Raw genomic sequence first — 25323 nt, 5'->3', positions numbered from 1 at the left:
CGAAATGTGACGGTTAATCAAAGTAATGGGAGTTCTTCCTCGAATCCGCGACACGATAGCGAGCTTCGAAAATTGGATCGAAAATCGCACTCCGTTTGATCGATCGATCGATCGTACCGTAATTTCGTTGTTTTCGCGGTTCGCTTGCAGGCTTGTGAAAAAAACTGTACCAGCCTGCGAGTTTAAACAGCTCTCGAGCGTTATGTTAATCCCCTTTATGCGCCGGGTGTAATTTGATTTTCAGCCTCGTTCGTTTTACGGGCACGTTTTACCTCAATCGATTGCTCGCTGGCATTCTCCCTTTACGAGAGTTTATTTGCTAAATCGTTACCCGTTTCGGCCAGTACGAGCGCCGATCGCGCGTTAATTACCGTAGCGGTCGGTAATCTTTATCGTTTTATTATCGGCAAACGGATATCTGTAGAAGAAGAAGAAGAAGAAGAAGAAAAAGAAGGAGGTTTTTTCTTCTTCCCGGGATTTTTGCTCGTCGCGGCATCTTAGCGTCCTAGATTTCAGTTTGAACAATAAGTGGAAAACATCGCGCGTCGAACAGTTTTACCCACGGTTTTATTCGCGGTCGAGGCGTTAAGCGAGATGCATTATCATCGTCGCGACGATTTTCCGTGTAGCGTCGAGGATCGACGAAACGCGTCCATAGAGAGGAGAGTCCCGCTCCACTTCCGATTATATCATACATACATATATGGTATAGTATGCATAGTGGCCGTGCGTTACTCTCTCTCTCCCTCTATGCATACTTAATACGCGTTCGTAATGCATCGTTCGAACGGCGACACAGCCACAAATTGCCGTGGCCAGTCGAACGCGACCAACCAACGCAACCGAGAACGGTGGAACGCTGACAGTTACTCGCTACGCTAATGATATTCATAGCTGGCGATATTTCGCGCAGCAACCACGATCACCGTCGTCCCGATTAAAATCGTTCGTTTATGCATTCGTTTATGCATTCGTTTATGCGTCGTCGAGTCGGTTCGAAGAGTTTGGTTCGGAACACCTGTTGGTCGAAGGGTAACGTCGTAGGGTAACGCGTAGGGTTGGCCGGTTCGAAAGAAAGTGGGTTATTTAATAGTAACGAGAGGTGTAAGCTAGGGAAGGTGTGACAGCCCCCTGTATAATAAGCGGTGGGATTGAATTTGTCGCGGTCGTGTCCGTTTCTGCAAGCAGCTCGGCGAGAAGAAATGGAAATTCTAATCGAAATACGATACGATAAGAGTGACTTTCATCGGAATCGGGAGCGGAATTTCCGAGAGAGGACCGGGGTTGGTTGGCTCGCGGAAACTCAGGGGGAAAGAGGCGACAAAACAGTGGGACGCAGTCGTCGGTCAAAATTTTCCTCGACGGCTGAGCACAACACGCTCGCAAATTGCGTTTGCCCCGGGTAACAGGGGCGACCCAGGCGTCCGGCTGTCGCAAAAAATCGCTTCGTCCATCTCGACTCGCAATCTCAACTCGACGAGAATAAAAACTGGTCCCTCTGGGAGGATGAAAAAGATGCTCGATCGTTCTAATGAAAATAATTCGAATTTGAAAATCGTAACGCGGAACCGATCGGATGTTTAAAACGTTCCACACGCTCTGACCTGTCACTCGACGTTACGTCGGCGAATAATTACGAACGCGCGATTCGACTCGAAAATAGAATATCTGTCGCGATTATAAGCGACGTTGATCGAGTTTCGTGTAATCGTCGAGCATCGAGCACGCGATGCGATGCCAATGAATGGGAAACTCATGCTCGTATGCTTTTTTGGTCAATTTCTCGCGATCATCGCGGCAAATCGTTGATCGGTTGTCTGCGTTGTCTGGCTGGACAACGCTGCTGCAATCGTATTTACGCGTAACAAATGTAATTGCGTTTCGTAATGCTTAATATAAATTACAACGCGTCTACCTACAACATGTATATATGTATTGCCAGATAATTGGGATCGGGCATGGATTTGCATGCATTATAATTTGTACATTTTCCATTTGTAAATTTCCCTCCCTCGCTTTAGGCGCATTCGTATAATTCCCCTTGTAATTATCTATACGCGTTATATTTATTTATGCAAGATTACGCGTAAATAACGAATAAACAATGGCTGGCTGTTCGTCAAGGCGAATCGAGTTACACGTTTATCGGGATGCGTAGAGCGGGTAATGCCGTTTGAATTCTGCTTGAAAATCATTCCGTATAAATGGATTTATCAAATTTATTCGGCCGTTTAATCGCTAATAATACAATTTGGTGGTCTCTTTATTTCCTACCGCTATTATACATATAATCGCGTACTATGTACAGTTGGACCTAAACACGTACCTAATACGTAGGTATGTATTGACGTTTGAGGAACAAGAGTGGTAACGAGAAAAGACATTTGTACAGCGTGCGCGAATCGTTAGATTAGTTTAAAGTAAAGTACAGGTACAGAAATCGTGGAAATATATCTAGTTTACGACGATGATCGGTTTCAGCGGCTACGTATCGGCCGTTAATTACCGGCGTTGGTCGACGTCGACGATCTCTGCAAAAGATCCGGCTCTGTAAAAGCGAGAGAAATTTCCAAATAAATTGGTAACGAACGCGAGGGATATGAGGATGATAATGGTACATTAGAGGGTAATTAGTTAACCGTTTCGACTGTCCTCGATGTAGAGGCTCGGGTGTCGCGAACGCCTTCCCTCGGCGGCCGAGTATCTGATCCTTGGTTCGATCCTTTGGGCGGAAACGTAGGTGGGCGTGGTAAAATCGTCCGGGCCATCCCTGACGGAGGACGTGGTCCTTCGCCTGCAGATAGCCAGCCCGATGATCACCCCGATACCGATCAGGATCAAAGCGGCCGCAGCTTCGAGGATAATTTCAAGATAATCTCGTTATAAGTACAGTAAACTGGTAAGTATTAATTAATGCTGGTAAGTATTAATTAAATGTACGCGCGTATACCTGTCACGGCGATCAAGAGGATCGCGTTCCCGGAGGTCGGGTTCGGCAGCGCCTCTTTCAGATCGTCGAGAAAGAGGCGGTTCCTGTCGGCGAGAGGTTCGGTGACGGTTACGTGTTTCAAGAGGGCCGGTTCGCTTCTGCCCCGTCCGTTCACCGCGTAGACGTAGAGGGTGTAATCGTAGCCGGGTTCGAGACCGTGGAGCTGAAAGTTTGGCCGAGGATTTCTCTGTTGGTAGACGGCCGGTAGCTCGCCGAGCGTCCCTTGGTCGCTCTGCGGCACGTGGACCGTCGCCGAATTCGTTCCACCCCGAGGGATTCCGCGAACTTCGAGCAGAAAGTGTTGCGGGGAACCGCCGTCCGCGCCGGGGACGCAATTCACGTGGAGCGCGGTGCTCTCGTTGCGCAGCGAACAATCGAACGGCGGCTGCGGTGGTTCTGCGAACAAATTCCCTTTCGTTGCGATCTTAAGAGTTGCGCTTTAAAGAGAGATAGATGGATATGATCGTACGTACTACCGGGCAGAAGATTGAACACGCAGGGAGTCGTTTGTCTGCCGACGGTGTTGCTGGCCCAGCAAGCGAGTGTTCCAAAGTCGGTGTCACCGGTAGGAGTGTACTCGAGAACGCTAACGAGGCCGTTGTTCCGCGCTCTCGAGTTTGGCATCGGCAACACGTCCCCCCGCGTCCCGTTGTACGTCCAGGAGAATCTTACCGCGTCGTACGGAACCGCGTCCACCTCGCATCGTACCGACGCTTGTTCGCCTCGACCGACCGTCACGTCCCGTCGCTCGTAACCAACCTTGCACCTCGGCGCGTCTGTAACAACCAGCTGTGCGTCTATCGTTCGTGTCGCGTCTCTATCGCGTTATCTATCGTTTAGTTTGATTCGCGCTCACACTTCATGCGGACGAAGATCGGAGGACTGCGACCTTCCCCCACGGAGTTGATCGCCTCGCAGGAGTACTCGCCGGCGTGATTCAGATCCAGTGTCCTCAGCGTAAGCGTGTTCGAGGCTATCAGCGTTCCACCGGCCACGTCGTGTTCCAATCGATTGTTCTGCAAGGTGGTAAGGTCGCGCGCGCGCGTCAACAATCGTATCTATCGTATCGAATCGAATCGAATCGAATCGAATCAATTACCTCGTGATACCAGAGGATCTCGCTCGAAGGCGGATTACTCTCGACGTTGCAGACCAGCTTCAGATCGTCTCCCTCTCTGAGGGTATCGAAAACGTAGCCAGCAGCTAAGCCGACAGAGACCGCGGGAGCATCTGGCCGCGTAGATAGATGCGTGAGTAAACGGTGCGTAGGTCGGTTTCGCGTGTACTCACATGCGACGTTGAGGATTTTCGTTTGCTCGAGGACTCCGCCGGGAAATCTTGGATTTTCGGCTCTGCAGGTTAATTCCTTGCCGTCGTCCTCCCTGCGGAGTGCCAGCGCCAGTTTGCTGACCGTGGAATTGCTCCTCTGCGTGGTCGAGACGTTCGGCTCGCCTATCGTCCGACCGCCCAACATCCAAACGATCCTGGCCGCGGGAGAGCTACCCCAAGTTTCGCAACGCGCAGCAAACGGACGACCCGCGTGGATCCGATCCTGGCCCAGGATGATCTTGACGATCGCCGGTTTCACTGCGGGCCGAGCGAACCGGGTGCAAAAAATGGGTTTCGAGCCGCGGCGAAAATAACGCGGAGTCGAGCGTCACGTGCTCGCCACCCGAACACCGCGTATTTTTACATTCAACGACAATTCCACGAAATGCGACCGGCCGTTGCTCAAAGGAGTCGCGAAATCGTTGGAATTTATCTCCGGCTTCCGCCAGCATCTACCGTCGATCGAACTATATTTAAATGTCTCCATCTCTCTCTCTCTCTCTCTCTCTCTCTCTCAAGGTCGACTACTTACGATAAACGTCGAGAGGCACTTGGCGGACGATCGGTGCCGACATCGGCGGTGACCAAGCTCTGCACTCGAGCCTCGTACCGCGCAACGATCTCGTCACCTTGTCGACGAACAGATGGTTCACCGTGAATTTGTTCGCCGGACCATCGGAGTGGACGCTGTCGACAACGCCGTCCAATATCTTGCCGTCCTTCCACCAGGTAACCGTCGGTTTTGGTCTTCCTGGCCAAGAGAGAACACGAATACCAACGCATTTTTCGGACAAATCCGGTTTCGGAGGAAAGAAAGGATACCTGAACGTACCTCCGGACACCTGACAGGTCAACGCGAGATTGTAACCCTCCAAGAAAGGGCCAGCCACTCCTTTCACCTCTCGCCCTTGAGCGTCGTATATCACAGGTTCGGATGGTTCCTCTGTTTAGTTCCGGAAACGAGGAGAAGCCCGTAAGCTTATGGCCGCGAATCGATAGTCGAGTCTGGACGTTTTGGAAATTCTCGATTTCTACTCACCGACGAGCGTCAGATTGACACGGAAATTTCTAGTCGGCGAGTTGACGAAATCTACTCTGCACCTGAAGATTCCTTGGTCGGCGAAGGTGACGCTTCTGACTTTTAGCTTGGCTCGATGGCCGTCACCGATCTGAAAGTAGGTCCTCTTCCCGAGGTCGTCGCTGACCGCCCAATGAACGGCGGAGGCGAGATCTCCGGTCCTCGCGTCCAAGCTGCGGCGCAGGAGGATAGGATCTCGTCTCAAGATCAAAGTAGCAGGGTTACCCGGTCACGCGTCCTGTCGATTCGCGGCTCGCGGGTAAATGAAATTCTTGGCTCGATCGCCGAGTCAACGATCGAACGCAAGGTTCACGTTTCCGGGAGTAAAACGAGATAGTAAACACGAGATGGACCCCCCGCTGGCGCTGGCCAGCCACCGAAGCTGTTCGGTGACTAACTCTGGCACGGCCGTCTCTATTCGCGGAGGGAAAAAGGATGGTTGGCAAGCGCGCGGTCAGCGAATTTAGATTCACCGCGAACGATTTCGAGCGTTACGCGATCTCGAGTGAATCGGGAACGGAAAGAGAAATCGATTAACGATCGGGACGCGTTTTTCCCTTGCCATACGTGGCTAGTACCGATTCGATGCGTACGATGCATAAACGTACGCGTAGGTGTAACGTTCCGTTTACGCGTATTTCGACTCGCTCTATTTCTGGAAGAGGCGGCTCGTGTTGGTAAGACGCGAAGAAATTCCGCCGGTCGATGCCAACGATCCTCGACCGTCTTCTCGCGTTTATTTACGCTACCGCGATCTACCTCAATATCATCGAGCCGCGGACATAGATCCAAGCAGAGGGTACCTGTACAGAGGTATCCCAGCGGTGTCTTTGAACCAAAGTACCATGTTCACGGAGTCGGTGGGTGTCGGCGGAGTGATGTCGCATGGTAATTCGACGTCCTCACCCTCGTTGGCCCATACGAGTCTGAGCGGCGCTGTAAGACCGTAAGTCGTGGACCCTTGGAAAAAAAAAAAAAAAACCCGCGCAAAGGGATAGGCGGCGTTATTCAGATGTTAATGTACCAGAGGTGCACGCTCGATCGGTACACAATTGCGAAACGAGAAAGAGAGAGAGAGAGAGAGAGAATTGTCAATGGCATACCACGGTGTACGTTAACACCGGTTCTCGCGGCGCGCACGTGCATCGTTTCTATTTTCTCCGCGGACGGAACCTCGTACTCGTGTCTACTTACTCGCTCGTTTGCGCGTAGATAGCTATCGGAGGGATTAATCGAAGGGATTCTCTTTCTGCGTCTACTTGTTATACCTACCTCGTACCGTTACCGGTACGGTATCGTTATGTAAATAATGCTTAGCCGAGGGGTAACACTGTTATTTTTGTATCGCGCGCGTTGGGAAACCGCGCTTCCGCCGCCGCTTCCCGTCTATTTTCGTGCCAAGATGCGTTTCTTTCTTTCGGTCCGTCCACTTTACCGAATCCGGCCTCGGTATTTCGCGAATCGAATTTGCGAGCATCACACGAGGAAGAAGCGAAGGGAACGGACAGAAGAGAATAATTAACCAGCGTAAACGTATAGAAGCCCGTGAGACTAGTTGGTGGCTCCATGGAGTCGCCTAGGGGGAGTCCGTCAGCAGCATGGGATTAATTTACGAGTTTTTACCGTTGCCGGCGCCTATCTATTACACATACGACCCTAGCGGTCCAGATCATGGCATTCGCATGGCATTCGTAGAGTCGCGGCGTCTTGCGTTCTTGCCTTACTCGTAATTCTACTTCCTTTTGCCAACAAACACACACACACACACACACACACACCTGTTGCTATCCCACTATTACTACTCCGGAGGAAGTTTGCTTTTCCAATAAAATTCAAACTGTCATCGGCCACGTTCCGAGTCGATGGTTATCCTCGTTTCTTCTGCCAAAGCGAACGAAAGAGAAAAGAACGAGTAATATAGAACGAGTAAGGTAAGATGATGGATCGGTTTTCTTTCTTCAAGGACAACGCGATAAACGCGACGTATATTTTCGATCGTTTCGGAATTCGAAGCGCGACGCGAAAGGTCCTCCCCGAATTCCGGAACAACTTTGACTCTCTCCGTCTCTGTTGGTTCGAGTCTTCTTTTTCGCGCGACGGCGGTTTAAATCGGCACCGCGCCGCCTAGCCGATGGATCGATTCGCGCTCTACTCTTCCTCGGTTCTCGTTCGATCAACAAAGTTGATCGATATGTGTACGCGGTGCGGTATACCGGGATACGAAGAGGAGAGAGCGTAGCCGGGGACTTTTTACGCGGCCAAAAATAAATCGCGCGAATTCTTTAGGTTCGGAAGCGCGAAGAGAGCGCGAAGAGCGCGCTATTGTATTATTATAATTGATTAAAAGTACGGTAAAATATACCTTTGTTCGGGAATCGAAGCGAATCCTCGATGGCTGCGTCTGCTCGACGCGCACGAACCACTAGTATCAGGAAACTTGTCAGAAACACGTGTCTCGACGTGCACCGCATCTCGAACCGTTGGCGGGCGAGAATCAGGTGTTCGACTCGGCGTGACCCACTGCCACGTCCGATCGACCTACCGTAGTAGTAGACCAGAGACATTCGATCGCACGCCGATCCTCTTGTTTTGCTCGTTCGTCGACAGCTGGATCAACGGCAATATTTTAAGCCGCGTCTACTCGACGTCGTTGCTCTCGATGCATCGATCGAACGGGTACGAATCGACAACGCGGCGCGCATTCTCGGATGCGATCGTTTACTCTCGTGTTAATGTAGTCGGAGCACATCCGCGACGAACTCGAAATTTTTCGAGTAACAAAACGAGACGACACTCGCGTATCCCTCTTTGTCCTATTCTCTTGGTCTCGTCAAGGTCGAGAGGTGCACTTTCGAAACGCGAACATTCGACGAAAGTCTGGCAAACGTTTGGGATGGTCGTCGTCGTCGTCGTCGTCGTCGTCGTCGTCGTCGTCGTCGTGCGGAGCGACTGCCACGGAACTAAAACCAAAACCGAAGACACGCGTGTAGCAGCCCCCACTCGATCCTCGTGCGGGCACACGTCCGTTTAACCAGCCCCGGCCGGTTTACCACGCGCGTTGCTTCTTTCTCCGCTTACGCGAGTGTACCCTTCGCTTCCACCGAGATGCACCGCGCGACGCATTGGAAACTCTCTTCGAACTGGTCCGGTCCACGCGCGTAACACCTATCCTTCCGCGTAAACTTTCATCGACGGCATATTGTATACGTAGGAACGCGCGATTACATTCGATTGACAAGTTACGGAGCCCAGGGAGAAAGAGGAAGAGAGAGAGAGAGAGAGAGAGAGAGAGGTACGCGGCGAATCTATTTTTGGGACCCTCGCGTTTCCCTCGTTGGATAGCCGCGAAGCTGGAATCGAAATGTAACCTGTCAAGCACAGAAAGTGTAACGAGAAATGTCCAGGAATCGCGGAGAACGGTGAGGGGATTAGCAGTCTTTTAAACAGCTAAACGATTCGAACCGTTCGAACGGTCGGTCTTGAGCAGAATTTCGGGAGCAGAATTTCCGAAATATTTCTCGAACGTGCTCGTCGCAGCTGCCGTTTAATTCGCCGCGAACGAGCGGTCGTGGTCGAGAAAAGGCAGATCGATACGTGGATAAAGCGCTTACGTCAAGCTCAGCCCGTGCGCCTTATTATTTATTACGGAAGAGACGCAATTGTCGTGCATCGCTCGGAAATTTATCGCGTCGGCCGTCGTAGGTGGTCCTTAAACGTAGCCTGCCACGTGGCCAGGCAGCGTCTTATACTTTCATTTATCATTAAACGAAGTAACAACGCGAAGATAAATCAGCCGCATGCGGGCAGCCGCCCCGGCAACTATATATCCGATAGATAATATCCTAGATAGGTGGGTAATACGTAATACTTCCGGTCGGACGCATCGTAAGTGACTCATGGAAACTGTCTCTGCGTCGGTTCGACTTATCGATCGTGTCTCGAGAAAGGCAAGAGGCACCCTACGGTGGTTGTGTGGCCACTTTGCGTGGGAGGTGCGAGGTATGAGTCATCGCGGGGCTGGTCTATCGTGACGCACCCCTATTACGTACGTACGTACGGATTGTTTTCTGCCGTTCTCGCCGTGGTTGTCCGCTATGATTCACGGGACCGAATGCCCCTCCGGTATATCGGATCGTGTCGTTTCGTTTATTATCATAGGAGCCTCTCGACTGTTAATTAAATGCCGAACGGGAAACGGGAGAAATGGAACGCGCAGAAAGGAGGAGCGAACGAATGAAAGGAAAGAAGAACGCATCCATGTGTGCGTGTCCATACACGCGTGCATCCGTATGCATGCATGCGGTAGGTACGTAAGTAAGCAGATGGTATGCCGAGGCGCGGTGTCTTCTTCGTCTAACCTTCTGGCGCCAACGATTCGACGTTCCCGAATTCTTCGAGTCGTTCGAAGAAATATTGGCATTCTTTTCGCGTTCTAGTTACTCGTCTGTCTCGTCAGCTCGTGACTAAATTCGAACTGTTCACGAACGATGCAATTTATTCTTGTTGTTGTTGTTTTTATTACTGTTCGCCATTGGGTTTCGTACATATTACGTGGTAGAGAGGGGGGAGAGAGAGTAGTAGTAGATACGTAATATAGTAAAGGCTCTGTTGGAGCGCGTTTAAAAAGTTTGTCTCGCGGAGCAACGATCCCATGGGAACGGGGGCGGTCCGACCCTTCTTCTTTCTCCGAAGAGAAAAAAGTACGGGCCACCGATCGGGCGTTTTTCAACGGTAGGATCAGAGTCGAAACGTTGCTGGGTGACATGGGAAATTGTTTCGGTACATAAATTCGAGCGGCCAAGTGTTTACGAATTAGGATGTTACGATAAACCGTGTAATTATTAAAGTTGTCGGCCACGAGTTGAGTAATCTCTGAGTCGATCAAGGGTACGGATCCTCGTTTACGTAGCGCGCGCGCGCGCGCGCGCGTAGTTTGCTCCGCGAAAGGTAACGCTAGTGTTATAAATATGCCCTGTACGGAAATAGATCGCGGACTGGTGCGCGATCCTGAACACCGCGAATCGTGAGAAACATCGCGGGTTATTCGAACAGTTTCGCAGAAACAAAAGTTCTCTGTCAATGTTCATTCTACTTGGATCGCGTTCCATCTGGACGTTGGACTTGAATACCGTGAGAATGTGATTATTTGAAAAAAGCTCAACTTATCGCGATTACCTACCGCGTTACCCAACTTTCTTCTACGGCTATTGTTTTTTATGGCCGAGTGCTTTAAAGCAGGGAACGCGTCCATCAGAAGGTTCGTAAAAAGCTTTTAGAGCTGAGAATTTTTTCTTTACGACAGCCACTCGTACTCGGATGGCCTAGATACCTTTTTCGTGCCGGATGCACGTTTTCCGCCGCGCAACGCGAACCATTCGGTATAAATCAAAAATGCTTCTCCTTCGCGTATTCGTTCGTTCTCTTTAGTGTTTCTGGAACTAGTGCATTTTTTAAACTACATTTCCCCGACCACGCGATCCTATCGTATTTTCAACGCCGGTACCTCACTTTACTACGCGTATTACACATATTACGCAGAGCGGACCTAAGTCCGAATCGAACAAGCGAGTATGTATTTTTCCAACTAATACAGGGATGAACGGTAGTGGTGCTTGAATCTTTTCGATCAGGCCTCTTGGGTGACATCTTACGAAAAGATACGAAACGTTGGAATGATTTACGCTTGCGATTTCCACACTGACAGTAGGTAAAACAGATTTTATAATAGAGATTTAATATTTCTCTCTCTCTCTCTCTCTCTCTCTCTGTCGGAGCATTCGGATATTTGTTCGTGTGGGAAAAGAAAAAAAAGCATTGCTCTTCGTCGGTGATAATCGTACGATCGCTTATCGAATATTGGTTTCCGCGTTGCTACGTGAAACGCGGAATATGTATTTTTGCAAGTTTGCAATACGCGATACGTCGAACCGCAGCGAAACCGATATTCTATCTGCGACCGCGATGCGAAAAAAACCACGCGTGTTGTCCACGTGACAATTGACGGGAAATCTTTTAGCAACGTTTCGAAAGGGATGATAGTTTCGTAGAAAATTAAGATTCAAGTAGCTACTGTCGATCAATGGAATCGAGTTAGCTCCTTGTACGGTGTTTTAATTAGTCGAAACAAGATAATTGGCTCGGTGAGAAAAAAAAAAAAAACGGAAATAAGTTTCGCGGGGTTGCGGTTAGAAGAGGTGTTACGCGAAGGACGCGAATACTAAGGCGAGGCAGATTTATCGCACGTACGTAGATAGACTAGTTTGCGTGTGTTTGTTGGGAACGAAATGTAACACGTTGAATCCGGAAGCTTGGCGCGTCAAGGAAATCGAGTGCGGGGACTCGTCTTTGGCCGAGAAGTGGTACGCGCGAATACTACCAAGACGCGGGTCCCCGCACGATCCGCGTGCGCGGTCTGCATAATTATTTTTACGAGCGCGTTCTTTGTATCACGTTTCCGAGAAACGAATCACGTTGCCGTATTTTTCAATCACGCGATACGTCTTCCGTGTTCGATTAAAACGTGAACGCTGCGTACGATTGGGAACCGAAGACGAGGTGCGAGTTCCGAGTTCATTTCCGTAACCGAGTACGTTGGCGACCGTGCGTCTCTGCCCCTTACTAATCACGCACCAAGTACGCGTGCTCTCTCCGGTATGTTTTAATTATCCGGATCACGCGTGAAGAAGGTTTTTTCATTGACATTGCATCGTCCTTCTTCGCTCGTCGCCGGTTTGCTGAATTTTCCGGAATCCCTACCATTCGTGGTGGCCGGTTCCCTCCTTGTATCCCCACCGTCTACCACATCGTCCCCTCCCGAGAGGAAGGGGAATCTATTTAAAGTGAACTTTGACGAATGATAGGCCATAACGTTGCATTCCGTGGCTACTCTCCCTCTCTCCGTCTCTCTCTCTCTCTCAGGCACGGTCGAGAGCCGGAGTTGCTGGATCTTGGAGATTGCGAGGACGAGCGTCGGTTATTTCTTCTGGGCCAGAAACATCTTTCTTCTCGAGGACAGAGAACGACCGCTTTCACCGAGATGCTTAGAGAAACCGTACTCATTTTCGTAGCTCTGCTCGCGATTGCCCGTGCAACCGAAGTCAACCATTGCGGTACCGGTGAGTCTGCTTATTTTCTATCCTATCTAGCTTTCGCGTTCTTTATTCCTATTCGGTTCAAAGTACAAGGTGAGAGACGGTAATGATTTATCGATCGTAACTGCGATTCATCTCTTATATTTGTTGCGCGATGTTTATATAACGTTTCGAAATGTCCATGAACGGACGGCGGTTCGTTGGTGTATGTTCCGCAGGAGAAAAAGTGGAGGATTCCGAGCGCATAAAGATCACCGGCTGCGAGGTGCCACCGTGCAAATTGAAACGGCGTACGAAGGCGACGATCGAACAGAAGTTTGTACCCGAGCAAGATGTCCAGAGTCTGGTAAACAACGTGTACGCGGTTGTACTCGGCGTGCCGTTGCCGTTCGTCGGTGTGGACGGGACTAGCGCGTGCGAGAGCATTTTCAACGAGGACGGAACCACGGCTGGTTGCGCGCTGAAGAAAGGCGTCGAGTACACCTACAAGCGAGAGTTCGCCGTTCTACAGATATATCCTACGGTAGATCGTGCGAAACCGAATTACAACTTTTCCCGATTTTCCATTTCCCAGCAACTTTTCTTTTCCAGATCTCGCTGACCATTCATTACGCGTTGATGGAGGGAAACAGCACGATCGCGTGCTTCGAAGTTCCAGCAAAGATCATTAACTGAACAACCGTATACACGTAACCAACTGACTGACGGATCGCTAAACATCCAACGAAAGAGGAGGAGCAAAATGGACGCGGTCTTGTCTGCAAACGAGCTTAATCATCGCGATATACGTAATATAATATAATACAATGTGTGCACGTAACTATTAAGATTGTTAATAAACATTTATTTCTTTTTTTTTTTTCTCGTATGATTTCCGAACGAATCGTTGCTGTGGTTCGAATGATGCCTGTTTACGCTCTTTCGTCTATTACGAAGAACAGTCTTTATCGCGTGAAAGAGTCAGCGAGCTTGATAACTTTCGATCGCTGTAATAATCTTCGAAACCTCTCGGTTTCTGTACTTGTTCGTAAAGTTGCCGTCGATTGGGCTCGCGCGATCGGTATTTCAGTCGAGACTGCGATTTCGATGGGTCGTCGGTAACATAGAGAACTTTAGGCTCGGGCAACGTTGGTAGCTAGTGCCACTGGCGAGTGTCCAGGAGAATCGAATCGTTTTTCTCTCGGTGGATATACCGCGCGAGGTAAGCCGGGAATAATCGAAAACGGTGTTTATTTGGTAATCGGGACGCGAATTATCGAGAGAGCGAACCATTCGAATATGAACGATGATTTCTTTTTCTAAGGGAAGCTAACTTTTGCGAGCACGTCGGTGACGGGTGGGGGGTGCGTACAGCGTCTATCGTGAAATTTTTAGTACGTTTAAATTAGGTCGTAACGCGATAGAAGCGATATTGCCAGCGCGCAGGTTCATACCGAATTCATCGCTTCCGCTACATCGTTTTCGAAATAAAAATGAAACGTGAAATATTCATAAGCTGTTTCGAGCGATCGCCGCTTTTGTATCGATAATACGGCGAAATAACAAACGAGCCTGGAACGCGTCGAAAGATGCAAAGGGGGCGGAGGTGATATCCGATCGACAGGCGAATCTACGCATGCGGGTGGTAACTAACTAATGGGAGTTACTACTGTCAAAGTCAGTCATTCGTCAAAGTCATTTCCGAGAAGGGGAACGGTAACGGGAACGGGTAAAGATTGTTTTCGTAGCCGAGACAGAAATCCTTTCACACAGTTTTTCACCGTTTCTTTTTTTTTTTTTTTTTGCCACGTTTCTTCGCGTTTTTGCACGTTGCATATACATGTATCTGGACGCGCAATGGCGAAGAGCGACGCGTCGCGCGTAAGCCATTCCCTTCGTCGAAAAGATAGCTTTCAGAAAGAGCGAGTGGCGTTCCTCGGCTTTCAGGAGCTTTTAAGATGACCATGATCCGTGACACCAGTCGGAGAGCATCTGCTTCCTCGTCCGCCTCTTTTGCACGACCCTCTTTCGATCTCTCTTCCGCCTCGTTTTCATCCCCCGTGCATAGCGTAAACCGCTGCAAACTCTCTTCCCGAATGACGTACGGTTCTGCGTTTTCTTCGAGATATTCTCGGCTTACTTACGAATTACATTCCCCGGGACGATTGTTTCCTATTCGAGACGTTGACGGACCGGCCGGCGAGTGAGTATGCGAACACCGTCGGTGATCGATCGTACCGTTCGGTAAACGTCCGGTACGGTCTATTTGCCCACGGGAAATCGATCGCAACCACCGGTTATCGAATCGAGGAAAATATTCTATTCGAAAAGAAAACACGGTTTCGCGTAGAGAGAGATTGCGCGGACGGTCGTTGTTGTGTTCGGAAAATGTTGGTCGATTCTGGGAAGCCGTGGCGCGGCGCGGCGCGGCGCGGCGCGGCGCGTGACGACGGTCGGTCTCGGGTAAAGGGGTAGAACGCATGTGCGGCCCATTACCCATCCGTTCCGCGGATTTCGTCTGGTACCAGCCAAGGAGTATCATCGGAACCGGCGTACCCGTTCGCGTAGGACAAACATCCCTTCCTAGTGTTTAGGCGGTACACGCGAAACCCGAGAGCCGCTTTCACCCCGCGCGCACCGTTCACGGGCCACCCGCAGCTTTTCCTCCGACACCTCCGCCTCCTCGGGAGGCTTTGCAGGCTGCGCGTCCGTCGCCGCGCCGTACCGCGTTTCTGCTCGTCTTCACCGTCAGTGTGCCTCAGTGTGCCGTCCGCCGTCGGTCGAGGACCACGTGTTTTCGGCGCGTCGCCTCGATCCACCCCGTGGACGTTACCCTTTACAAGCGCGCGCGCGCGCGCGCGCGCCTCTCTTATCCAGAGACGATCCGAGTTACAACTACGATTCCGCGTGTCCGATACCAATCGAATCCATTCATTTCTCCGCCAGTGTTGTCGTAAACCGACTAACTTATTTTACGCCTGAACGTTTATCCATAGCCACGTGAAACGTTGACATGGCTGATGATAATCTATCCTCGATTCGAGCCGGCAACTGTACCAGCGATAGCGACAGTACCACCATCGCCGCCACCACCACCACCACCACCACCATCATCACCAGCAACAGCGGCATCAGCAGTAGCGGTAGCGGTAGCAGCAGCAGCAGTAGCGGTAGCAGTAGCGGCAGCAGCAGCAGCGGTAGTAGCAGCAGCGCGAGCAGTGACGACAGCAACGGCAACAGCGACCCTGATCCATTCGATGGACCGTGAATTTGGAGCGATTCGGTACTCGATAGACGGTACGATATCGAAGGGAACTGCTCGCGGTGAAGCAAGCGATGTTATTTCGGTGAATGACACTGGCGGTTGGCGCGCGGTGAATTCTGCGGTCTCGAGGAAGACGCGATGGTCAGCGATGATTGCCGGTGTCAGGGTCGCCGATGCGGGTTATCGGCAACAGTGGCGAGGGTTCGAGCGGTTTAATAACGCGGCCGGGGAGGTTAAAGAAAAAAGTGGAGATTGCGGTACGCGGCTGTGGATGCGGTACCGTGGTAGCTTTAATCAGCGTTTGACTGGAGAACGCGATAAGGGAAAGGGTGATAAAAGCCGATAAACTTGGCTGTTGGTCGTGATTCGAACGAGTATGCGGGCAACGGTGCCGCGGCGAACGATGCGCGACGATCGCCGAGGAGACGCGGAGATCGTTGGCAGACGAGACCGGTGCGAAAAGTAAGCGAGGATAACGAGTAGCGAGGAGGACCAAAGTGGTGGTGGTGGTGGTGGTAGTGGTAATAGTGGTGCTGCTGCTGCTGGTGGTGGTGGTGGTGGTGGTGTTGCTGGTGGTGGTGGTGGTGTTGGTGGTGTTGGTGGTGTTGGTGGTGGTGGTGGTGGTGGTGGTGGTGGTGGTAGTAGTGGTAGTAGTAGTAGTAGTAATAGTATTCCCGACGAAAGAAACAACGAAGAACGAGAGAGAACATGTGGAGTGTACTGTTGCTTATCGGACTAACGAAGGTTGTTTCGTACGTCGCCGGGATCGCTTCGACCGTCGTCGACGAGAAATCGGGTGAGTATCGAGAAGATCGAGAAGATGGCGATTAGAAAGGATTATGCTCGATGATCGATGGACTAGTGGAGATTCTTCGGATATCGAGGAGAATTGGTCGTGGTTTTTCGGTTTAAGAAACTCCCGGTTCGGCCGTCCGGTGAACACAATGCCACCGGCAGAGATTCACGAGTTGCCATCTGTTTCTCCGCGCTCTGGATCTATCGAGACCGATCGTTAATATCGACGAGGATTATCGTTGGAACGTATTCGTGATTTAGCAAGCTAACATTGACCGAAAAGTTTCAGCCGGTTAATTTTAGATGGGGTAGCTCGCGAAACGCACGGGCTGCGATATATCTGTACGTAGAGAGGATATCCGATTAGATCGGAGAACAGTCACGAACGAAAGGTAGGAGAGTCCGAAGACGTAGCACGAATTCCAACGACTTGATATCTCCGGGGTGAATAGCGCGCGGCTCTTATCCGACTTAGTTAATAAGTTGTTTGCGACGTCTCGCGAGAAGACCAACGATCGTTGAAACGTTAATCGGGCCGATTTACGCGCACGAGCACCGATTCGCAATTACGGGAGGGCCGATGACGAGCTGCGATAATAATGAAAAAGGAGTGCGCGGATGACGGAGACGAGGACGTTTCTTCGGAAAAGGAGAGCGTGGAGACTTCGTGGAGAGCGTTAGGAGGGATCGGTAATGGAACAACACCGCGTGACCGTGCAGAGGAGGGGCCGTGCCGTATCCGTCTACATTACGCTGCATAATTCATGGGATTGTCATAGACGCGAGACCCGGATAATGGTACCGCGCTGCTCGTGGTCCCATTGTCCATGGTTAGGCGTCGTCGACCAACTCGAATCCGGAGGACGAGGACGATTACGGCGGCGACCCCGACGACTCTGACTGTTCAAGATACTAGCCTAACTTTTGTCCGCTCGAGACCGAACGAGTTAACCGACAACTAACCAACTCGACCTCCGATACAACACCGATTCGTATCTATTGTATCGCATTTATATACGAAACGAATCGGCCGCCAAAACGAATCTCGATTGAAAGGGAGTTTGTGAAATGGACGCTAATCCGATCGACGGACGGAGCCGAAAGCTGGAACAAAAATCGAGTAATCTAATCCTTTAGTCGAAAATCGATGGAATTAAATCGAATTTCGCCGCGGAATGGAGCCGCGAAATCGAGCCGGTTAACACACCGAGCGGTGACAAACACCGAGGAAAACTTTTCCTAATCTGTCTTCTCCGATCGTTTTACAACTTTCCGGATACTATTACTCTTTTCTCTATAGTAAACGTGCGAACGGAAATCGGCGGCTAATCGATTAAGTTGATTCGCGCGTCGAAATTGATTGAAATAAAATATTCGTTTGCACGGTTCCCAGCAATTAATAACGCGTACCGCCGTACGTACCCATGTGCCTATCGCGCAATTTGTTTTTGTTTTCGCGTTGATCGTTTCCGCGGATTACGATCAACGTCGAGGTGGATTAAACGGTCGGTTGAAACGAGCTCGTTAAATCTGGTCGATGGCTAGACGAGAAGAATGCCGAGTCGACGGGATGCGTTCACCGCAGACGGCAGACGGTGAACCAATGGATGCTGCGGAGCAATTAATTCAGCGGCTGCAAAGTAAACAGGACGAATATTTGAAATTCATTGGGAAGACGAGGTTTACGGCCGTGTACATGTCCGATTATGAGTGGTAAGGCCAAGTTATGCGCGTTTACCGGGGCAAATATATGTACATTCTATATGCGCGCGCTGTTTGCGCCCACCGAGTAAGCCGTTTCCGCTCGAACGCGTTCGATACTCCTTCTGTCGTTGCCGCACGCTTAAAGGGTACTGCCAAAATTCCACTACCCACGTAGCTCGCGAGTCGAATAAACTTGGAACGCGTTCGAACGAATTTCGACGCTCGAGAGTCGAAACAGGACGCGGAGGCGTGTGCTAGTCGTCACGGAGAGTCCCGGCGTGAAATTAGCCGATAACTTATCAAGGAACGCGGAGACCCGGTAATGCGAGCAACTTTAATGAAACCCGCCTTTTTTCACTTTTTCTCCCTCTATTAACGTTCGTAATATTAGTAATAAAAATGAGGATGAGGATGAGAACGAGAACGAGAACGAGAACGAGAACGAGAACGAGAACGAGGATGAGAATGAGAATGAGAATGAGAATGAGAATGAAAATGAAAATGAAAATACCGATAGTAATCATCACCGTTATTATTTTTATTATTAACAGTGGTAATAAGGAGAATATTCGAGCTGCGTTCCGCGTTAAGAGCGTTCACCGGGTGTTCATTAATTAAGAAACCAGAGGGATCGTGGGCGGCCTACGATGTATACAGCTACCTAGGTAGAAACGTGCGAGCGCGCGCTCACGGCACCATTAACCGTGGATGTAAAAGAGCGAGCTACCGCTGCCGGGGTTGCTGGTTGTTCCAATGGTTTTATTAAAGTACGAAGGCTGGTCCGAATTAAAAAGTAAACTACCTACAGCCGCGTACAGCAGCCGTTCCCTATATACGTGTACGTGTACATCTAGATGCAGGCGTATTCTCTCGCGATACGGGGGGATTTAAATGAACAATTCTCTTCTTATCGAATGCGAACCATTGGATCGAGGCGACGTCGCGCGACACGATCGAATTGCTCTTCCGACCGCAATCCGTGCTCGAACACGTACCGATTTGACAATAATTACGAATTTCAAATTAGAAATTTCCGCGAATCAGCGTATTTGACTCGGTCCGATCGTTACGCGCGTCATCTAGATGTCTGGTGATTTCGTGCCCCCGGTTACGAGTAACTTTTGTCCTCTCGTCCGCAGAGAGAATCGAACTCGCCTCGGAACAAGAGACGATACATATTTATACAAATAGATCGGAATGAATAATCCGCGAACGAAACGCGAACGAAACGCGAACGAAACGCGCGCGCGATTAGTTTGATCGAAGAGCAGAAACGAGGAGGGAGGGAGAGAGAGGGAGAATGAACAGGGACAGGAGGTTCGATACAACGACGTCGGCTCGTTCACCGCCGGTCAGACATTTCGGTACTTGTTTCCCTATTAATATGCATGTCCTCGTCCTTTAGCCGTCGCCCCCTCCCGGTCGATTCCCGCCGGTTCTCTCCCTCTGGTTCAACTGTAACTAGCGTTATCCATGAAATCCGCGCCCCTACCTGCGGTAAAGCGACGGTGTTTCCTGTCCGAGCGAATAAATCCACGACTACCGCGTCCCCCGTAGAGGTAGCTGGCCAAACTGGAACCGGTCTGTCCGCCCATACAAGACCCGTTACTACTCCGGTCTACGCGGCTACCGCCGATTCAAACTCTCCCACTGATCGACGTTCGTCCAATTTTCCTTACCTACGTATATTATCCATATTACGGGCATCCATCTCTGCGTAACTTGTCCGAACGAAATTGGTTAACAAACCAACCTCTGGGGAGGATAATATTCCGTCCAGAACGGTTTCACGCGTCGGCCGATCGATGTTACACGGATAACACGATCGGTATTACGGACGGTCCAGAAACTCCGAGTGAAATGCCAGCCGCTCTCTTTGCGCTGATTCCTGTATTATGCGACGATGATGTTGCCATTGGACGGCGGATAATAGCTTTTGTGCGGTTCGGACGTGCTATCGGGGAAATTCGGGTCAACCGAGAATCCCGTATTCGCGATGGACGGTGTATTCGGTGGTATTCCGAGGTAACTCTGAGACCCGACGACTATCGGCGATGAATAATTAGTCCGTAACGGAAGAATAGGCAGGCGTGCGTCGAAACAGGAGAAAGAGAGCGGGAGAGAGCCAGGTTATATTTACCGAGACGGGTTTATACCTCGATCGGTAGAGCCCGTTGCGTTGCACGATGGATGCGCGTTTCACCACCCGTCTCTTGTTCTCGTTCATCCTGACGCCGCGCCATTGTTTAGCCTCTTGTTCAACGGAGAAACTAATCAGCTTCTCGTATCTTCTCTCCTCGCGGGATTTCAATCAACGAGGGGCGAGGGTTTATCGTAGAGGATCGGGATATCAACCCGATGGGAAGGTAGGAAGAATGCCGGAGAGTCCAGTTTAACGATGTCTACGTATTATATACAATATATAGGTAAGCAGAGGGGCCAAAGTTGCCACCGGGCTATCGACAGAAGTGTCCGATCCAGGCTTCGCCAAAGTGTCCGAGCGTAAGGGGTACCAAGGACGGAAACCTTTAACAACTTTTGTTTGTCGTTCGTTGTTCGAGACTGATATTCGATGGGTTCGAAATTTACGAAATTAACGATACCGTATAATTTATTGCTTTTTCACATGTGGTTACCAACTAGATTCGATCGAAAACGATATACATTCTTTCTCTAATGGTATCAACCGCGCGTGCTTATTAAATCACCGCCGTTACACAATTGGGACGCTGCAGAGACGGAGAGTATCGTTGGAACGGAAAATGGAAATGTCGCATACGTGGATGTAAATACGTGATACCTTGTACAGATGGATGTGGAGGTTAGCGTTTTTACGCCACCGTGTCCACCGGCGTTCGAATCGTCCTTTATTATTTTCCTTCTTTCTTTTTTTTTTCTTTTTTTCTCTTTTTTTTTTTTATTCCTCCCCAACCAGCCAAGTTGTTAATGTGGGATCGCGTGTGCGCTTTTTTATTGCCCGAACGAACAACGTCCCCTGCGACGCGTCCCCTGAGGTGGTAAAAGCACCCGGTCAGCTCCCTTTACGCGGGCTGATCGTAAAGCGGAAAAAGAAGACAGCGTGGATAATTATCCCGGCAATAACGTCGGCTATGCAAACCGGGAAGTTGCGTTCGATTATATCGACCATCGACCGTATTATATTTTTATAATGGTCGGATAATACCTGGCGAATACGATGGCGGCAGGTTGAAAAATCTCGTCGGGGAAAGGAAAAACACTTTCAACCGTGATAATAGAAAAATGTAGTAGTGGCTTTTATGCCGACGAGTGGCGCTAGAAGTGGGCGTTGCCGTCCAACATTCGAAGTCCGAATTGAATAGAAGAAATGTTCTCCTTGTCCCCGGACCCGTTGGCAAATTAGTTGTGAAAGTAGTCGGGGCAACGAGGCCGCGAAACATGACTACGTACACTTTTCCTAGCGTACTCCTGTACAGAAGAGTTATTGGCAATTTACGGGATAGCGGGATCGAACGATCGCGGATTCATTGATAAAATTCAGAGGAGGCATGCCCGGAGATATTAAGTTCTCGTCGGCAAGAGAACCGATTTTATAGGCAAACGGTAGGAAGGAAGGTGGGAAGGGTAGGTAGGAAGGAAGGGTAGGAAGGAAGGAAGGAAGGAAGGAAGGAAGGAAGGAAGGAAGGAAGGAAGGAAGGAAGGAAGGAAGGAAAAGTTAAGAAACTCGAGAACTCGGCGTCTTCTCGACAGAGAGGCGTGCTGGGAGGAGGGATAAGGCGACAGACACCACATAACTTTAGCCGCATATTGGTCGACCGGAGGTTTCGGAGAGAGTCGGTGGTTACGCGGACGGGCGAGTACGGTGATGCCATATCCAATATTATCGAACTGGTTCGAGGGACCGCGAGGGTGTGCGTCGGTGGTTTCGTCGAGCAGCTCGCAGTTCGACTCGGGATGCGGGCGTCATGTTTAAGCGGCGATTTTCCTCGTCTCCTACGGGGTTCGCTCCGCCTGCCACTGACAGATAGGACGAAACTTGGTGCGCGAGCCATTTTTCCCTCGGATATTATGTACCTAGGCGCGTTATCCTCGACTCGAGTAGCTCGTTGATCCGTTCCGAATCGATATATCGGCTGATCGACTTATTGCCCCCGACCGAATCGTTACTCTCAGTTACGATAATTGTGGATCGTCGCCTTATGTCGTCGCTCGGTTTCGAGCGGCCATCCAAACACTTTCCACCCGGGTGATTATCCTAAACAATCCTTTCGTCGATTACCACTCGAGCCCGTTTAAAGCCCCGGCGAACGGATTAAAAGTCCGGGCGATAAAGGTTAATTTTGTTCAAGCACCCTGTTAACAGGGCAATTACATTGTCCTCGGGTGTATACGTATATACAGATATTACGTGCCGGATGCCGGAAACGAAGAAAGCGAAAAGTGCCGGGAGAAAAAGAACCGTGTCGCTCGGATCGCCGTGAAATATATTTCGCCGACTCAGCCGACTCAGCCGACGCGGTGCGATCGTTTTGCCCGAGGAAACGCCGGAGATCGAACGATCCCGTTTTTTCGCGTCGTTCGATGGGGAACCGCGCGCATCGACGAAGAAAAAGCCGCGAGTTCCGTCAAAGTCCGTCACCGACACCCGTCGGCGTATATTCTTCACCACGAACGGATCGCTCGGTTAACCGAGTCGAAGAATCTTCGTTCGCATGCCTTCCACTTTCTATTCTCGGTATTTCACTTGCTAATAGCCGAGCGTATCCGTTGTATATCCATCGTTACATCACCCGGTGGTATTCCCGGCTTATCTCGAAGGATCGAGTAAATGATAAAAAATAACGGGGGAAGTCGAAGAAGAGGAGCGTAAAATTAGATGGGAGCAACTACTCGAAATAGAGGTGATAAAGCTCAATTATGGGAGGATGGGGTAGTACGAGAGAGAATTCTGTTTAACCTGGCGCTTTAGTTCCGACTCCCGGTGTACGTGCCACCGAGTAGCGGTACTACGTACATATTCTCTCATCGGGCTGGACGCTAATTAGAGGAGTATCAAATTTAAACTCCCAGAGACTTGTTTCTGGTTCGGAACTCGCGCGTTAAATGGACCGAGTCTGATACGCATCTAGCATAATCGTTATTATCCGCAAACTAAGAGTTTAATCTTCGTTTAAAGGGAGGCCGGTAACTACGCGGCAACAACTCGGTAACGAAATCCTGTTTGCGAAAGAAAATGGCCGTAATATTTACGCGGAGCAAGATCGGTCGGGGATAAATTAGGAGGAACGGCTGTCGCGGAGAATCCTGACAAATGCTCGTACGATTTACCCTCGGGCGAATCGAGAGCCGGCAGATCGATGACAGAGTTATTTGAAATTTGAGCGCGGCTCGTTAGTCGCGATGGGTTTTTCGCTCGATGACGCCCCGACGCGGCGTACGCGTGTTCGCGAGCTCGTAAATATCCCGTGTAAACTGCCCCTCGACAGCTTATCCGATTATACGTCCGCAGTCCGTTCAGGGAAACGAGACTTTACATAAATATTCTGCTCCCGTCCGATTAATGCTGTCCTGCCCGATCTGTATTTTCGCTGCTTCCCCGCCAAAGCGCAAACCCCGAAAGGCCGAAGAAAAAAAAAGAGAAATGTAAGTAAAAAGAAAATACCGCCACGCGGCGTTTACTCGAGTGGTAATTAATCGATTGTTTAAGCTTGGGCTAAGAGAGAGAGAGAGAGAGAGAGAGACGAGACGGTGCGGCGCGGTAAGGGCTGGCAGTAGTAGTGATATACTTTGGTCGGACATGCAATTAGTAGTGTGCTAGCGTGACTACACGGACCGGCGGGGCTGGCGAAACGTAGCCGTATTCCACGAGGGAGAGATACGTATACCCCGAGATTTCTTCGAGATCTCTCGGAGATCTCTTCGAGAGAGAGAGAGAGAGAGAGAGAGAGAGAGAGAGAGAGAGAGAGAGAGAGTTAGTTGGAGAACGGGCTGATCGATGGATTCGGATATTCGTTTCTTTGTTCGTTCGGTCTATTATAATATGATATTTGGAACGAGCAGACGGCCGGGCAATTATACGGCCGGGCCATTAAAATCGAACGATTAATTAAACGCGAAATAAATATTTGACCAACGAATTACGAGGAGGATATTAATCTCGAGTTTTGCGCGTACCGGTTGTTTTCGCGCTTATTATACCCGTCCGGGTATAATTTGCATTTCGCGATAAACGCGATAGCAATTGCGATCGATGCCTTTCTTTCGCGCGCGTAAATTAATAGAGAGACGGGCGGGGTTAAAAATATAGGGGGAAACCGTAGGAGGAAGTTGTAAACAACACCGCTAATTGATTCGTAGGTACATACGTTATATTTATCCATTCTCGCGGTGGCATCGCTGGATGCAGAAGTATATTAAGCTCGACGTTGATGTACGATTCAAGTTTACCCTCCATTTCTGTGCGCCCCCGTGTGCTTATCTCTTGTTTTCCTTTTGCATCGAACCCGCGTCCCGTTATTAATCGCTCATCCGTCCCGCGAGCATTTCCATTTATAACCGGTAGATTTTTGAAAAATTTCACGCGACATTAACTCGAGAGATTAATTGCTTTTTAGAAGGACGGAATTAGACCCGCGAGTTTTCTAATAACGACACACCACCACCAACGATGTATCGAGCGATATTTTCCGATAATATGCGCAACTTTCGTTATTCTTTGGTTCGATTTACGAGAGTTGTCGTTGAGTGGGAGACTTTAGCGAAAAGGAAGAAAAGAGCGGGAATTAACGGTTGCGTAGTGTCTCGAGGGGAAAGAAAGCGCGCAAAGCCGGCATAATACGTACGATAATAGAGCGAGAACGAATGTTACGACGCGATTCAGGTTTCCGTAATCGGACGAGTCTCTGGTCCTTACCATTCATCGTTTGGATCGCGTATAAATGTCTCGGAGGTGCTATGGGAAAGTTTCCGGATGAAAAGTTCGAGACCGATCTAATTGCAGGCATTCCCGAGTAGCACGTAGACGCGTATCATCCGGGACGCGACGATAAACCCCCGAGCGGTGGTCCCTCTTTGACGGATTATCGAAAATCGATTTGCACAGTGGCCAATTAAC

General features: G+C 50.0%; 3 protein-coding genes across 3 annotated transcripts in view; 2 read left to right on the top strand and 1 right to left on the bottom strand.

Annotated features, from left to right (window-relative positions):
- Window positions 1-2634: 2634 nt before the first annotated feature.
- Window positions 2635-6556, bottom strand: Side (motor axon guidance molcule sidestep). Its single transcript, XM_076903417.1, has 11 exons — window positions 6500-6556; window positions 6200-6356; window positions 5358-5569; window positions 5151-5261; window positions 4851-5069; window positions 4280-4576; window positions 4089-4219; window positions 3846-4005; window positions 3463-3765; window positions 2951-3385; window positions 2635-2852 (listed from the first exon to the last, which is right to left on the bottom strand). Exons 1-11 carry the CDS (start codon window positions 6540-6542, stop codon window positions 2635-2637), a joined length of 2286 nt encoding a protein of 761 aa, XP_076759532.1. The 5' UTR covers window positions 6543-6556.
- Window positions 6557-12280: 5724 nt separating this feature from the next.
- On the top strand, window positions 12281-13342 carry Npc2b (Niemann-Pick type C-2b). Its single transcript, XM_076909971.1, has 3 exons — window positions 12281-12511; window positions 12706-13010; window positions 13079-13342. The coding sequence occupies exons 1-3, from the start codon at window positions 12433-12435 to the stop codon at window positions 13160-13162; spliced, it is 468 nt and encodes a 155-aa protein (XP_076766086.1). The 5' UTR covers window positions 12281-12432; the 3' UTR covers window positions 13163-13342.
- Window positions 13343-16341: 2999 nt separating this feature from the next.
- The window catches only part of LOC143427758 (kin of IRRE-like protein 1), a 98571-nt gene continuing 89589 nt past the window's right edge, over window positions 16342-25323 (top strand). The window contains exon 1 of the mRNA XM_076902205.1: window positions 16342-16527. Within this exon, the coding sequence (XP_076758320.1) occupies window positions 16440-16527 (88 nt within the window). The 5' untranslated portion in view covers window positions 16342-16439. The remainder of the gene's footprint in view (window positions 16528-25323) is intronic.

Source organism: Xylocopa sonorina, chromosome 1, assembly GCF_050948175.1.
Source record: "Xylocopa sonorina isolate GNS202 chromosome 1, iyXylSono1_principal, whole genome shotgun sequence".
NCBI lineage: Eukaryota > Metazoa > Arthropoda > Insecta > Hymenoptera > Apidae > Xylocopa > Xylocopa sonorina.
The sequence above is the reverse complement of the archived record's forward strand: the minus strand, read 5'-3'. Positions and strand labels throughout refer to the sequence as shown.